The 16,286-nt window shown below is 43.6% G+C and overlaps 1 protein-coding gene across 5 annotated transcripts in view; it reads left to right on the top strand.

The window, feature by feature from the left end:
* The window catches only part of LOC122542317 (ubinuclein-2-like), an 84,339-nt gene that overhangs the window by 56,061 nt on the left and 11,992 nt on the right, over positions 1 to 16,286 (top strand). For all 5 annotated transcript variants that reach the window (XM_087978373.1, XM_087978375.1, XM_087978374.1 and 2 more), the window contains 3 exons: positions 606 to 2,177; positions 12,558 to 12,816; positions 15,291 to 15,371. In XM_087978373.1, the coding sequence (XP_087834499.1) occupies positions 606 to 2,177; positions 12,558 to 12,816; positions 15,291 to 15,371 (1,912 nt within the window). The remainder of the gene's footprint in view (positions 1 to 605; positions 2,178 to 12,557; positions 12,817 to 15,290; positions 15,372 to 16,286) is intronic.

Here is a 16,286-nt window from a genome sequence, read left to right on the forward strand (position 1 = left end):
AAGGTAGTGTGGAGGGGTAGCAGATGGGAGTTGGTCCAGGAGCAGGGTGGAAGGTCAGTGAGCATACAACTTGCTTTAGCTGTTCCTGTTGGCAAAGGGATGCATGACTGAAACAGGCATAAATAAACCATTTCTCCCTGTATCCCTGTTTTTTCCTTCCTCATTTCCTTCAGGCACCTTGCACCCTACCCTGAGTTTCTTACATTTATTTTAATTGCCATAAATGTTTAGTCCCTAGTTCTGGTCTCACTCACAAATGGAAATATTTATTCACCATTTACTCCATCCAGTCTTTTCACTATGTTAAAGACCTCCATTAGGTCACCCTTCCATTTCGGCTTCATTGGAACCCTAGTCTTACTGGATTTCTCCCACCTGTCCCCAGATCGATACTGGTCATGGCTTATTTTCTTTGGGTTCAGAAACATTGTGGGAGCTGGACCATTCAAGCAATGACTGAAATCTGTACAGGCATCAGGCAGTTAATTGTTTGTTTTGGGGATGCGGGCAATTTATTAACAGCAGATGATATTGAAGTTTTGGGGGCAAGGGTTGAAGTGATCAGATTCCTAGCCCTTAGAGTTTTTTTAATTCTCTTTCAATAGGATTCAAGTCCCAAGAAAGAGCAGAGACTCTCTACCCCAGCCAGTACTGTCCCGAAAGTGGTGCCAACGAGCAAAATTATGCCTGTCAGTATCTCAAGCTCCAGCTGTAATCCAAGCCGAGAGACTATTTACCTGGATGATTCTCTTGATGAAGATCTGTCCCTTAAGCCCCCTTCCCTGGAATCAGTCTCTGATGCATTGTCTGTCTTCAACAATTCAACCAAGATCAGCAGGACTGTAAACAATTCTGTCTCGCCTGCACCTCGACCTCAGCCTGTGGCGAAGGAAGATAAAAAGGTCATAGCCAAGGTCACACCACTAGTACTTTCCCCAAAAGCAGCCTCCTGTTCCCCAAGAGTAGCCACACCATCACCGAAAGTAGGCACGGCATCTCTGAAAGCAGGCACCCCATCTCCAAAAGCAGTCACTCAGTCTCCAAAAGCATCTGCCCTCTCTCCAAAGTCAGGCACGTCATCTCCAAAAGTATCCACACTTTCCCCTGTCCCTTTGACTTTCAGTCATTTATTTGGCCATAGCTCAGGCACCAAGAAATCCCAGGAAGGTTCTCGACCAGGAATGACCAGTTTGATCGCCGGCTACACCGCACCGTCGTCCCAAACACCCAAACCTCCTTCAGTGACTTCCACAGCCAAGCAGCACCAGCCAGGATTGCAGAGACTGAGCCAGTCACAGACCCAATCCACCAAACAATCCCAGTCCAGCATGCACCACAACAGCCTAATGTCACATCCCCAAGTTACCACTTGCAAAACGCTCCAAAATCCAGTAGTAAAGTTGAATGCATGTCCACAGCATCTGCTCGCAAGTCACGTGTCACAGTTGTCAGATACGTCAACTGCCTACCCAACGTCCTTTTCCCCGTCAGTAACTAGCAATGCCCAGGCGGTGTCTAGGACCAGCATCAGCCCGTCTACCTCTAGTGATTACACGCCTAAATCTGCAATGCCTTCAAGCACCTCAGCCCAAGGTTTTAAACCTCCCTTCTCCATGGCTAGCCCACCTAAACCCACAACCCCTTCAAACACCATGAACCAGAATGTGTCAATAGGGTCAAGCAATTTGACTGGGAGTCCAACAAGCCGGCAAAGCAGCAGCAAACACTCTGGCAGCCCGTCGAGCAGCAGACACTCGCCTTCCGGATCAATTGCTGGTCAGCAGCAATCAACATCCCTTGTTAAAAAAACCTCAGTGCCTCAGAAAATGGCCAGCCCGCCGGGTGCCGGGACTCTTGGCAGAAGCACCACGGGTGGAGCTGTCAGCCGTGGCAGCTTGAGTGTGAGCGGGGCACCCGTCAGGAGCAGCGGAAGCGCTGGTAGGAGCAGTGTTGCTGGGGCAGCAGGAATGAGCACCACAAACCGCAGCACCACAAGCGCCTCCGTCACTCGGTCTGGGGCTCTGAGCAGTGCAGCTGCTAACAGGAGCAGCCCAAGCGGAACTGTCAGTAGGACTAGTGTGAGTGGGGGACCCGGAAGTGGCCCTCAGGTTGCGATAAAAATGCTGCCCTCCCTACACCGACCCCCCTCTGGCTCAGGAACATCAACTGGTATCCAGGTAAACTACCTGCTGCATTTACTATTTTTACGGTTCTCGCCCTTTATTGGAATTTTGTCTGAGAAACTGGTTTATCTCAAGCTGGAATAGAAAATTGAGAAAATGATGCTTCACTTTTATTTTCTTGAGCCTTGGTTAGTCACCATCTGCATTGCTGTTAAGTAGACTGATTGTCTGTCTGAAATTTGTTTTGCTTTCAATATATTCCATTTGGTTTCAGACACCAAATCTCAGAATAATAACTTGATTTGATTTGTTTTGATTTATTGTAGTGACATGTACCTTAGTGTAGTGAAAAGCTTTGTTTTGTGAGCAGTACAGTTAAATCGTAGCAAACAGAGACATACATAATTTGGCTTTGGAAAGAGGTACAGTGCAAAAGGAGTAGAGAACCTGCTGTGTGTATTTTACCTCTGGAACTCCACATTCTGCCCCAAGCCCCGGTTGATTTTAACCTTACTGCGAATCTTCTTGCAAGGATGCCTACCTTGAAGAAGTTCTCCTCTCTCCACAAGAATCTGAGAGTCTCTCTCTAACTGCAACCCCCAGGTCATCTCGTCTGCCCTGAAGCTCTTCAACCATGTAGTGAAACAGATTTGACTCTTACCTTCTTTCCAACATCCCCCCCCGCCGCGCCCCATTTATCTCTCCACCCTGGAAGCTCCCTGCTTCCATTCCTGATGAAGGGCTTTTGCCCGAAACGTCGATTTTACTGCTCCTCAAATGCTGTTTTTCCAGCACCACTCCGATCTAAACTGGTTTCCAGCATCTGCGGTCCTCACTTTTGCCCAAGCCCCAAAGGCAAGATAGCCCTCTCAGATTCTAGTAGCCATAGCTGAACTTTCCCAAACAGCATTTAACTTGAGTCACTTATTTGTGACCAAGCAGTCTCCAGTGCATAACCCCAGTGACTATTGATACTTGACCCAACAGTCTGTATGCAGTTTATAAAACCCTGCTGGGCATTTCAGCCAGATATTTTATGTTGTCACTTGATGCATGTGCATACCACCTTTCCTACCAGATTCCTAGTTGTATATTCTCATTTTCTCTCTAGTGCTATGCCCAAAAACCTTGGTTTGAATTAACTAACTCCCTGGTTGTCTGCTGACTGTCAGGACTGGCTCTCTCCCGTTATGAGCAATTTAGTGTCACACTGCATTGTACATGGGTCCCCAGAACAACAAACAGAGCTCGACAGAATTTTGCTCAAGCCTGACATGTCCACCCTTTCCTCATAAGACAACTCACTCATTTTTAGGTATCATTTCTATTTTCCTGACAGTGACAGTAGAGTCCTTGAATGTTTTTAAGGTTGAGCTGTGCAGATTCTCAAAAAGCAAGGGAGTGAAATGTCGGGGAATGTGGAGTAATCCAATCAGCCATGATCATATTAAATGGCAGAGCAGGCTCAAGTGGGCTTGCTCCTACTTGTAATTCATGCAAATATAAAATTTTTGACGAATATTGAATTCCTCCTTACCAGGTAAGAGGTTCATGGGCTGCTGTTAAGTAATGTATCAGGAGGTGCTTTTTCTATTAGAGTTGACCTCAGTAGTGAATGCCAGCAATCCACTGTACATTTACTTATTAATAATGAGGTGTTATTGCATGTGCTGGTTGTAGATTTTCCTGTTCATCAATCTTATAGACAAAAATAAAAATTTGTATCAATTGGTATCTTGCAACAACCTCAACACAGTCTGAAACATGTATAGTCAATGACATGTCGTCTTTTCACATTTCTGAACACAGCAAGCAGGTTGTGTGCAGTTAGATCCCACAAACTGTGTTTCTAACAGTATTAATTAATGGGTTCTGGATACACTGATGAAGCCAACATTTGCTCTCTATGCCACTTTGCCCTTGAGAAAGTGATGCTAAGCTGTCACTTTGAACCTTTGCATTGTGTGTGCTGTAAATGCTGTTAGGAAGGGATGTTTAGGATTTTGACTCACCAACAATGAACATAGAAAGTAGGAGCAGAAGGAGGCCATCTCACCCCTCAAGCCTGCTCCACTATTCTCTTCCACTTACCCTCCCACTCACCATAACCCTGAATTCCTTTACTGTGCAAAAATCAATCTATCTTTGCCTTAAAAACATTCAACAAGGTAGCCTCAACTGCTTCACTCGGCAGGGAATTCCACAGATTCACAACCTTTTGGGTGAAGAAATTCTTCAACTCCGTCCTAAATCCGCCCCCTTTTTTTAAAGCTATGCCCCCTAGTTTCATCTGCCAGTGGAAATGACCTCCCTGCTTCTATCTTATCTATTCCCTTCATAATTTTATAAATTTCTATAAGATCACCCCCCCCCCCATTCTTCTAAATTCCAATGAGTTTAGTCCCAGTCTACTCAATCTTCCCTCATAAGCCAATCCTCTCAATTCTAGAGTCAACCTAGTCAACCTCCTCTGTACCCCCTTTAGTGCCAGTACATCCTTTGAAGAGTCAGAAGATCAAAATTGTACACAGTACTCCAGGTGTGACCTCACCAACACAGTAATCAGCTGCAGCATAACCTCCCTATTTTTAAACTCTCGCTGTCTCGTAATGAAGGACAATATTCCATTTGCCTTCTTAATTATCTGCTGCACCTGCAAACCAACATTATGTGATCCATGCACAAGGACACGCAGGTCCCTCTGTTAAATAATTGTCCATTTTGCTATTATTTCTACCAAAATGGAAGACCTCACATTTACCAATGTTGTACTCCATCTGCCAGACCCTGGCCCACTCACTTAACCTATCTATATCCTTCTGCAGAGTTTGTGTCCTCTGCACACTTTGCTCTGCTACTCATCTTTGTATCATCTGCGAACTTTGCTCCCCAACTCTAATTCTTCGAGGTAAATTGTAAACAATTGCAGTCTCAACACTGATCCCTGAGGCACGCCACTAGCCCCTGATCATCAATCAGAAAAACACCCATGTACCCCCACTCTTTGCTTTCTGTTAGTTAACCAATCATTTATCCATGCTAATACATTACCGGTAACATTGTGCACCTTTATCTTAAGCAGCAGCCTTCTGTGCGGCACCTTGTCTAATGTCTTCTGGAAATCCAGGTATGCCACATCCGTTGGTTCCCTGTTGTCCACCACACGGGTAATATCCACAAAGAATTCCAGTAAATTAGTTAAACATAACCTTCTTTTCTTGAACACATGCTGTGTCTGCCCAGTGGGACAATTTCTGTTTCATTGTCTCGCTAGTTCTTTCTTGATGATAGATTCAAGCATAGGGTGCTGTGTGGTTAGCATTGCTGCCCACACAATGCTAACCCAGGTGGGACCTGGGTTTGATTCCATCTTTGGGTGACTATCAGTGTGGAGTTTGCACATTCTTTCCATGTCTTTGTGAATCATAGAATCCCTAAAGTGTGGAGGCAGGCCATTTGGCCCATCAAGTCCACACCAACCATCTGAAGATCATCCCACCCAGACATACTCCATCCCCATAAAACCTCGTTTCTCATAACTTACACATCCCTGGACACAATGAGAAATAAGCATAGCCAAATCACTTCACCTGCACATCTTTGGACTGTGGGAAGAAACCCACACAGGCACAGAGAGAATGTGCAGACTCCACACAGATAGTCGCCTGAGGGTGGAATCGAACCCAGGTCCCTGGTGCTGTGAGGCAGCAATGTTAACCACTGAGTCACTGCGCCACCTCACGCCCTGCGTGTGGGTTTCCTCCCACAGTCCAAAGATGAGCAAGTTCGCTGGATTGGCCATGCTAAGTTGCCCATTGTGTCCAGGGTTATGCAGGCTAGCCATGGGAAATGCAGGGATAGGGTAAGGGGTTGGATCTGGGTGGAGGGTCAGTGTGCACTCAATGCGCTGATTGGTCTACTTGCATACTGTTTGGATTCTATGAATTTTCCCCACTGCAGAAGTTAAGCCAACGTGCCTATAGTTACATGTTGTTTGTCTCCCTGCTTTTTGTGTTTAAACAGTACATCACATTTGTTGTTTTTCAATCTGCCAGAACTACCCCAGGGTTCACTAAATTTTAATAAATTACCATGAGCTCACTTGCTATTTCCCCCACCATCTCTTTTAGTCCCCTTCCATCAGGGCCAGGAGACTTGTTTGTCTTTAGCCCCATTAGCTCGCCCAACACTACCTCTTCAGTGCTAATGATTGCTTCTTGGTCCTCACCTGCCATAGTCTCCCTGTCCTCAATTATTGGTATGTTTTATGTGTCTTCCTCTGTGAAGACCAACACACAATAACTGTTCAATGCCTCAGCCATTTTCTTATTTCCCATTATTAAATCCCCCTTGTCATCCTCTAATGGACCAGTGTTTACCATAGCCACTCTTTTTCATTTTATTTATTTGTAGAAACTTCTGTTACCTGTTTTTATATTCTGAGTTAGTTTACTCTCATAATCCATCATATCTTTCTTTATAGCTTTTCTCATGGCTTCCTATTGACCTTTAAAGATTTCCCAATCCCATAGTTCCCCACTAATCCTTGCCACTTTGTATGGAGTTGCTTTCAATTTGACACCTTCCATTATTTCCTTAGTTATCCATGGTTGATTATCGCTTTTCCTCCAGTCCTTCCTTTTCACTGGTCTATACTTTTGCTGAGCACTATGAAAAATCGCTTTGAAAGTCCTCCACTGTTCTTCAGTTGTCCCACCATATGGTCTTTGCGCGCAGTCTACCTTACCCAACTCTTCCCTCACCCCATAATAAACCCCTTTGTTCAAGCAGAGGGCACTGGTTTTGAATTTTACCTTCTCACCCTCCATCTGTACTTTAAATTCAATCATACTGTGATCGCTCCTCCCAAGAGGATCCCTAGCTAAGAGTTCATCAATTATTCCAGGCTTATTATACAGGACCAGATCTAGGGTAGCTTACACCCTCATTTGTTCCATTACATACCATTCAAGGAAACTATTGCAGATACATTGTATGAACTCCTCCTCAAGGCAGTCTTCACCAAATTGATTTGACCAATTAATATGTAGATTAAAATCCTCCATGATAATTACCATACCACTTCTGCATGCATCAGTTATTTCTTTGTTTATTACCCTGCCCCCACCATCTGTTTATTATTAGGTGGCCTATAGACTACACCTATCTGTGAGTTTTTCCCTTACTATTTCTAATTTCCACCCACATTGGTTCAACCTACTCCTCCATCATCTCTCATTATCATCTCTCACTACTGCCCTGATGTCATAATTAAATATTAGAGCTACACCACCTCCTTTTCCTTCATATCTTCATAGGGCGGCATGGTGGCTCAGCGCTACCTCACAGCACCAGAGACCCAGTTCAATTCCCACCTCAGGCGACTGTCTATGTGGAGTTTGCACATTCTCCCCGTGTCTGCGTGGGTTTCCTCCGGGTGCTCCGGTTTCCTCCCACAATCCAAAGATGTACAGGTTAGGTGAATTGGCCATGCTAAATTGTCCATAGTGTTAGGTGATGGGGTAAATGTAGGGGAATGGGTCTGGATGGATTGCTCTTTGGAGGGTCGGTGTGCAGTTGTTGGGCCAAAGGGCCTGTTTCCACACTGTAAGTAATCTAATCTAATCTAATATCTGTCCTTCTGCATAGTCTGATATCCCTGGATATTTAATTCTGTCATGACCATCCTGCAACCATGCCTCTGGCCACTAAATCAAATCCGCTCGTAATGATTTGTGCCATAATCTCGTTTATCGTGTTTCAAATATTGCGAACATTCAGATAAAGTGCCCTTATGCTAGTTTCTATGCCATTTTTAATCCTAACACATCCACTGGAAGAACCTTTGTTTTCAAACATTTTCAGTTTTTCTGTCACTACCTGGTTTCCACTCATCTTAGTGCCAAACTGCTCAGCTGCTTCTTTCTTCTTATTTACTGTCATGATTCTCTTTTCCCTTAAGCCCTCACCCACTCTAGCTAACTGAGAATCTCCCCTTAGGTTCCCATCTCCCTGCCAAACTAGTTTAAAGTCCGCCCAACAGTGAAAGAATGCCATACAGTTCCAAGTCAGGCCTGTGACTTGGAGAGGAACTTGCAAGTGTGGTGGTTTGCAAATGCATTTATTGCCTTGGCCTTGTAGTTGGTCAAGATTCTGTGTTTAGAATGTGTTGCAAAAAAATCTTGGCAAGTTGCTGTTGTGCATCAGGTACTCACAGCAACCACTGTACACTGGTGGTATAGAATAAGTATTTCAATTGGTAGAGAGGTTGCTTGATGCCAAATAGTGTTGTGCCTGACCTGTGCCTTCTAGATCATGGACAGGAATTGGAAGTTGGGAAGTGAATTACTCTCTGCAAAATTCTCAGCTCTGACCTACTCTTGGTGTAACAGTATTTATAAAACTTAACCATGCCGACCAGGTATCCTAAACTAATATAGTCCCATTTGCCAGCACATCGCCCATAGCCCTCTCCACCCTTCCTATTCATATACCCATCCAGATGCCTTTTAAGTGTTTTAATTGTACCAGCCTCCCCCACTTCCTTTGGTAGCTCATTCCATACACGCACCATCCTCTGAGTGGAAAAGTTGCCCCTTAGGTCCCTTTTATATCTTTCCCCTCTCACCCTAAACCTATGCCCTCTAGTTCTGGACTCCCCCACCCCAGGGAAGAGACTTTGTTATTTACTCTATCCATACTCCCCATGATTTTATAAACTTCTATAAGGTCACCCCTCAGCCTCTGATGCTCCAGGGAAAACAGTCCCAGCCTATTCAGCCTCTCCCTAAAGCTCAAACTCTCCAACCCTGGCAAAATCCTTGTAAATCTTTTCTGAATCCTTTCAAGTTTCACAACATCCTACTGGTAGAAGGGAGACCAGAATTGCACACAGTATTCCAAAAGTGGCTGAACCAATGTCCCATACAGCTGCAACATGACCTCCCAACTCCTATACACAGTGCTCTGACCAGTAAAGTCAAGCATTCCAAGCGCCGCCCCCACTATCCTATCTACCTGCGACTCCACTTTCAAGTAACTTTGAATCTGCACTCCAAGATCCTTTGTTCAGTAACACTCCCCAGGACCTTGCCATTAAATGTATAAGTCCTGCTCTGATTTGCCTTTCTAAAATGCAGCACCTCGCATTTATCTAAATTAAACTCCATCTGCCACTTCTCGGCCCATAGGCCCATGTGATCAAAATCCCGTTCTAATCTGAGGTAACCTTCTTTGCTGTCCATTACACCTCTAATTTTGGTGTAATCTGCAAACTTACTAACTATACCTCCTAAATTCACATCCAAATCCCTAGCTTGTTGATGAGGGATTCACGATAGAAGTATAATTGAATAGCATGGCTAGATTGCCTTGTTGGAGGTGGTCATTGGTAACATTTGTATGGTGTACCCATTACAAGTCACTTATCAACCTATGCCTGAATATTGTTCTCCATTAGCTGCATGCTGCCATAGATTCCTTCATTATCTAGGAAATTGTGCAATCATCAACAAACATGATTAACATTTTTTCTCAACCAACATCACTGAAACAGATTAGCTGATCACTGAGTTGTTGCTGTTTATGGAAGCTTGCTGATTACAAGTTGGCTGCTAAATTTCCTGCCATCCAATGCTGACTACACTTCAAACACACTTCATTGGCTATAAAGTGCTTTGGGATGTCCTGCAAAAGGCGCTGTTTGTAACTATCACTGTCAGAAGAATCAGACAGCAATGGAGCAGTGGTGTTGAGGAAGGAGGACCAAGAGCAAACTTACCATGGACTGAATGCTGGCCATGAGTTATTGTTTCTCCTGGTGACTGTAATAGATTGACAGGACTATTGCTCTGATTGACAGGACTATAGCTCTGATTGACAGGACAATAGCTCTGATTGACAGGACTATAGCTCTGATTGACAGGACTATAGCCCTGATTGACAGGACGATAGCCCTGATTGACAGGACGATAGCCCTGATTGACAGGACGATAGCCCTGATTGACAGGACGATAGCCCTGATTGACAGGACGATAGCCCTGATTGACAGGACGATAGCCCTGATTGACAGGACGATAGCCCTGATTGACAGGACGATAGCCCTGATTGACAGGACGATAGCCCTGATTGACAGGACGATAGCCCTGATTGACAGGACTATAGCCCTGATTGACAGGACTATAGCCCTGATTGACAGGACTATAGCCCTGATTGACAGGACTATAGCCCTGATTGACAGGACTATAGCCCTGATTGACAGGACTATAGCCCTGATTGACAGGACTATAGCCCTGATTGACAGGACTATAGCCCTGATTGACAGGACTATAGCCCTGATTGACAGGACTATAGCCCTGATTGACAGGACTATAGCCCTGATTGACAGGACTATAGCCCTGATTGACAGGACTATAGCCCTGATTGACAGGACTATAGCCCTGATTGACAGGACTATAGCCCTGATTGACAGGACTATAGCCCTGATTGACAGGACTATAGCCCTGATTGACAGGACTATAGCCCTGATTGACAGGACTATAGCCCTGATTGACAGGACTATAGCCCTGATTGACTTGGCAACAGAGCAAAAGATTACATTAAGGAGAAGTGTGTCCCTTTCATAGAGAAATTGCTTTAATATTTAAGTGTCTTAAAAAAAGATTTTGACTGTGCAGTTTTTCTTTCTATGTTTTTCCATTCTATGTTTGTGTCTCATATCAGTTTTTAAATTTAATTGTATCTTAGGGGCTATGATGATGTTCCCTTTGCTGCTTCTGATTGATCCACCTGGTTAAGGGAACGGTTTTTTTTCCAAGGGCTACATTTTGGCTTTCATAGAACCATACAGTACAAAATAGGCATTTCATTCTATGAGTCTACGTTCTACCATTTGGTTTTCAGGGTCTCCACATTCATTCTCATGAACTAATTTATTACATGATGAATTCACACAGGAACAATTCCTGCTGTATTGTGATTGATGTTTGAGTATTTAGACTAATGGACAAAATTGGAAGAAGTCATCAATATCCGTAATAATTAACAGTCCTCCGTTAAACATAATCTGCAAAGAAGCATTCGTTTCCTACACCCCACACTATGACAAAAGATAACAGGCATAAGTTAATAACCAGTCTGTACTTCACCCAAAACGTCATTAACATAAGCACATTTTTCACAAACTGTTGAGATCACAGCTAATGCATTTCCATGGCATATCCGTAACGTTGCAGAATTTTACCAGTTACCATCCTTTATATGACATCTCAAATATCAATCTCAGATTTAAATTTCAAATTGACAGTGTTCATGATACTAGCATCCACTACATTTTCCCCAGATAGGAGTTTCTGAATTTTGGCAGCCTTAAATTTGAGATTCCGCACTCATATGCAAGGAATTCATTACTTCAGTCTCATAGTTGGCTGACAGGTTTAAACTTATTCTATCACTTTGCAGCCCCCCCCCCCCCCCCCACCTCCTTGCAGCCACTTACCCTTGACTTCTGCCAAGTGGCATGACTTCCATTCCCAAACCAAAAGGCTGCAGCTCATGGGTCCTGGCAAAAGGCAGCTGTGGATCCCTGGGAACTCCCTTACTGCCGCCACTTACTTTCCTCAACTACTTGCTGCTCCCCCAGTCATGGACTGTAACTCTCCCATGTTTGCTGATGATGAGTTCACTATCGAACATGTTGGAGGCAAACCAGTCCACCAGTGCCTTGTACTTTTAACCCTGCTCTAGTTGATCACACTCTCCACTTTCATCCGTCTGTGTGGCACCACATCTACCGAATTCAAGTATTGCCCATCCAGAGAATTATCTACAATAATTTTTTTTGTCTTCCTGCTTAGGTGCCATTATATTTTAAGGATCTCCTCTTTCCTCCTCCTCCTCCTATTTCTCATCCATATATTGCACTTTGGCAATGTCTTCTGAAAGCACAGTGTTAGTTCCACATGTACACTGACAGCACCCAGCCCAACCTCACCACCATCTCTCATGACTTGACCCTGCTGTTTCTAAATCGCTTATTTGATATCCAATACTGGATGAGCAGAAATTTGGATGTGGGCTCCAGGACAAACAATGTCTTAGTTTTAAAATTCTTATCCTTGTTCTCAAATTGCTCCATAGCCTTGTCCTCTCCCTCTAATTCCACCACCCTCCAAAACCCTTCATGATATTCAGTCTTCCAATCTTGATCTCTCCAACATTAGCAACCATGACTTCAGCTTCCAGCACCCTCAGCACTGGAGCTCCCTCCCTAAACTCTTTGTCTCTTTGCCTCTAGAGCACCCTTTATAAGCCATCAACTCTAAGATATCCCCACATGTCTCAGGGTCATATTTGTTTGATAAAGCTCCTGTGAGGCACCCTGAGATCTTTTACTCTATTAAGGGCACTATATAAATAAACTTGTTGTTATTCCAGGCAACGGCTGGATCGACCTTATTGGCAAACACGTCATCTCTGACCCTAATGACGTCACCCCTGAATGTAACAAATCTGAACGCAACCTCGGCATCCCTGAACTCAGCTGCTGCGTTCAGCATGTTGGGCGGTCTGGTTCCCGTCTCCCTGCCCTTCCAGCTCCCGCTCAACCTGATCAACTTCGCTTCGGAATCAGACATCACCACCACCACGCCAACTGGATCTACCTCAGCCCCGTTCCAGCACAACATAACACAAAGTAAGTCCCTGGGATTGGTGGGTTGAGAGGCCTCACTTCAGGGTCCATGGAGTTCCTGTCCCATACACATGGATGAGCTAAAGGGGCACTGAGATCTGACAGTACCTCTCAATGACTGTCTACAAGAGCTCCTTATCTATTGACAGTTCCCCACCTTTTTCCTGCTCTCTACACATCATCTGTCTTCAGATAATTGTCCAGTTCCCTTTTGAAAACTGATTGAAATTGGTCTGAGCGTAAACATATTAAAGACGTTTGCTTGAGTTGTTTTGTAAGATTCTTGTTTCCTGGACTATTTGCCAGTGAATATCTCAGAGGGTGGCAGTGGTCACTTTGGATTTCTTCAGAGTCCTGCATTGCACGATGGGATTAGGTTGCCTATCAGTATAGTAATAGACTGAGAGGAGGGAATCCATTGTGTGCTGCTTACTGGCCTCTGCTTGATGGCGTGGTAAACGATGGTGTGGATTCACGGACTTAACTACTGGACCCCATTTCTGAGGCTGGCCTGGGCAGAGCTTAAAAATGTGTTGCTGGAAAAGCGGAGCAGGTCAGGCAGCATCGAAGGAGAATCGAAGTTTCGGGCAGAACCATGAGCCTCTGAAAAGGGGCTATCTTTTAGGAGGTTCAGGGAAGAAGGTGCTGGTTGGGAGTTGGGTAAGAGAGTTCAAGAATCGAGTAGACAATGTTTTGTGGGAAATTGCTAATACATGGACCATCTACACTGCAGCTTTTCAGGGAGGGTCTGAAAGGGTACAATCGCAACATGTAAAGTTGTAGAAAAAGCTTTTCACCTGGTCTGCTGGTGAAAAGGAGATCCAATTACCTCAAAATAACCCAAAAACTGTTGGTCTACCAAGTTTCCTTGATGTTCTGTGGTGAAGGTAAATAACTTGGTAATCGAGGGTTCAAAATTGACCAGGGAATGCTCCCCTCTCTATCAAAATAAAGCCATTGTAATAATCTTCTGCATCTATTAGAAGGGGCATATGGGGCCCAATCTGATGTCTCAGCTGACAGGTAGCATCTCTGACAGTGCATCATTTCCTTATTACTGTACTGGAATTCCAGCCTAGAATTTGGGTTCAGTTCTTTAGACAGACTTGAACTTAGAGATGAGAATCACCTTGTTCGTGAAGGTCAGCTGAGTACAAGCCAGGGATTTATGAGTCACAAGCCAGATGTGCAATGGGTTTACCTCATGAATTATTTTGGGATAATATTAACTTACTATGCTTAACAACAACAAGAGCCATTCTTCATGCTTGCTGTTTGGGAGCTTGCTATGTTTATTATTGTTTGAGTTTTTAGTATAATGGAGAGGGTAGCTTATGTTGTGTAAATGGACTTTCAAAATATTTGATAAAGTGCCCTACAAGAGACCTAACAGAAGTCCAAGATGTCAAATAGATAGAGAGCACACAATTAGTTAAAGGATAGAAAGCAGAGAGTGATGGTGAACGATTGTTTGCCAGACAGAAGGGAAATGTATAGTGGCCTTCTCTAGGTAGGGCAGCCACTATTTTTAAGAAATAGTAAGGACCTGAACATAGCTACACAGTAACATTTTGTTGACACAAAACTCAGAAAAATAATAAATAATAATGGAGATTGCAGGAGGACAGAGACAACTGACAAAATGAGCAGACTCCTGGAATGCAGAATTTAACACATGGTCACTGGCTGCACATTGAAGTGGTGCATTTTGCTAAGAATGAAGAGAAGCAAAGTGAACCAAATTATACACCTTTAAAACAGTTGCATAAACAAAGACACCTGGGGGTTCACATACACAAATATTTGTAGATCGCAAAACAAATTGAGAAGCAGGGCAAGTCCAGAATTTAAAAAGGAGAAATTGTTGCTTGTGTCTAATAGAGCCATACAGCACAGAAGCAGACCCCTTGGTCCAACTCATCTATTCATTTCTGGGCACCCGCACCTCAGAAAGGACATTGAGAGAATGCAATAAAGAGATTTACAATGATGAGGGACTTCCATGATAGGATAAGACTGGAGAAACTGAGATTATTCTCTTTATAGTAGAAAAGACGAGGGGAAATGTGTTGAGATCTTCAGAGTCACAAATGTTTTTGATAAGGTGAATAAGGAGAAACTTACCCCGGCAGGAGAGTCATTAACAGAATGACACATATTTAAGATATTTCCAAAAGGTGATGGCATATTTTTGCATAGGGCCTGATGATCTGAACTGCACTGTCTGGAAAGTTGCTAGAGACAAGTTTAAGGCTAACTTTCAAAAGGGAATGAGATTAATACTTGAAAAGGAAAAAGAAAATCCATGGCTCTCGATGAAGAGAGTATTGGGACTAATTGGTACCTTTTTTGAAGATGTGGCTCAAGCATGATATACGGGCATGGCCTTGTGTGATCCTAAAGACTGACTCAGTGAGAGCTTGTGCTGTTAGGTTATGGAAGCCTGGCTCTCATAATTGTTTCCCTCTTCTTGACAGGTATTTTGAAAGGTTTGCAGTCTGGTTCTACACAGCTTTCCCGATCGAGTGTGCCAGCCCACTTACAACAGGCCTACGCAGGTACTGTTCTGTTTTTACAGGCACCACGCGTTATGGTTTTAAGTATTTCATCGGGTGATGCCTGCTGCTTGATGGGACAAATTGTGGATCCATGCCCAAATTTATTCCAGTCAGTCCGCTATTTGACTTTCAGCACAGTTTAGGGGTGGAGAACAGTGGTTTTATGTGCTGTGGACTAAGGTTACTCCTCAGTGAGGGTACATAGAAGTGATACCATTTCTCTAAACTTTGTAACAAGAGCTGCATTTAAATCAACGTCTTAGCCACGGATTGTTATCTGATTTACTGAACCCTAAAGCATCTGGAGACTCTGAGCAAGTGTTAATGCAGCCCCACGACCATATATGCGTATGTATTAGGTGCAGAAGTAGACTATTTGATCCTTCAAGCCTACTATACCATTTAGTAAGATCTGTTCATGTTTCAAATTCCACATTCAAAAAACAATGAAAGGTGACCAAAATAATAATAATATAGATGGAGAAAATAAATGAATGTAGACTTGTAAATAATATTAAGAGCTTTTTAAATATATAAAAAGGAAGTGAGAAGCCAAAGTGAACATAGGCCACTTAGAGAATAAGGCTGGAGTAGTAATAATGAGGAACCAGGAAATGGCAGAGGTGTAAATACTTTGCATCGGTCCTTATGGTGGAAGACTCTAATAGCATTCCAAAATGACTAAATACTCTAGGGGCAAAAGGAGGAGAGAAAATAAACGCAAATAGCCTATCACTAGAGAAAATGTGCTAATGAAACTAATGGGGTTAAAGATTGATAAGTACCCTGCACCTGATGCATCCAAGCAAGTACCTTAAGAGCTAGTGGATGCACTGATAGTAATCTTCCAAGACTTCTTAGATTATGCAGAAGACCCAGAGGATTGGAAAATTGTCAGTATAACATTTTTATTTT

The sequence above is a fragment of the Chiloscyllium plagiosum genome, unplaced genomic scaffold (assembly GCF_037043375.1).
Source record: "Chiloscyllium plagiosum isolate Xiang-an unplaced genomic scaffold, Cpla_swu_hap1 HiC_scaffold_33, whole genome shotgun sequence".
NCBI classification, from domain to species: Eukaryota; Metazoa; Chordata; class Chondrichthyes; order Orectolobiformes; family Hemiscylliidae; genus Chiloscyllium; species Chiloscyllium plagiosum.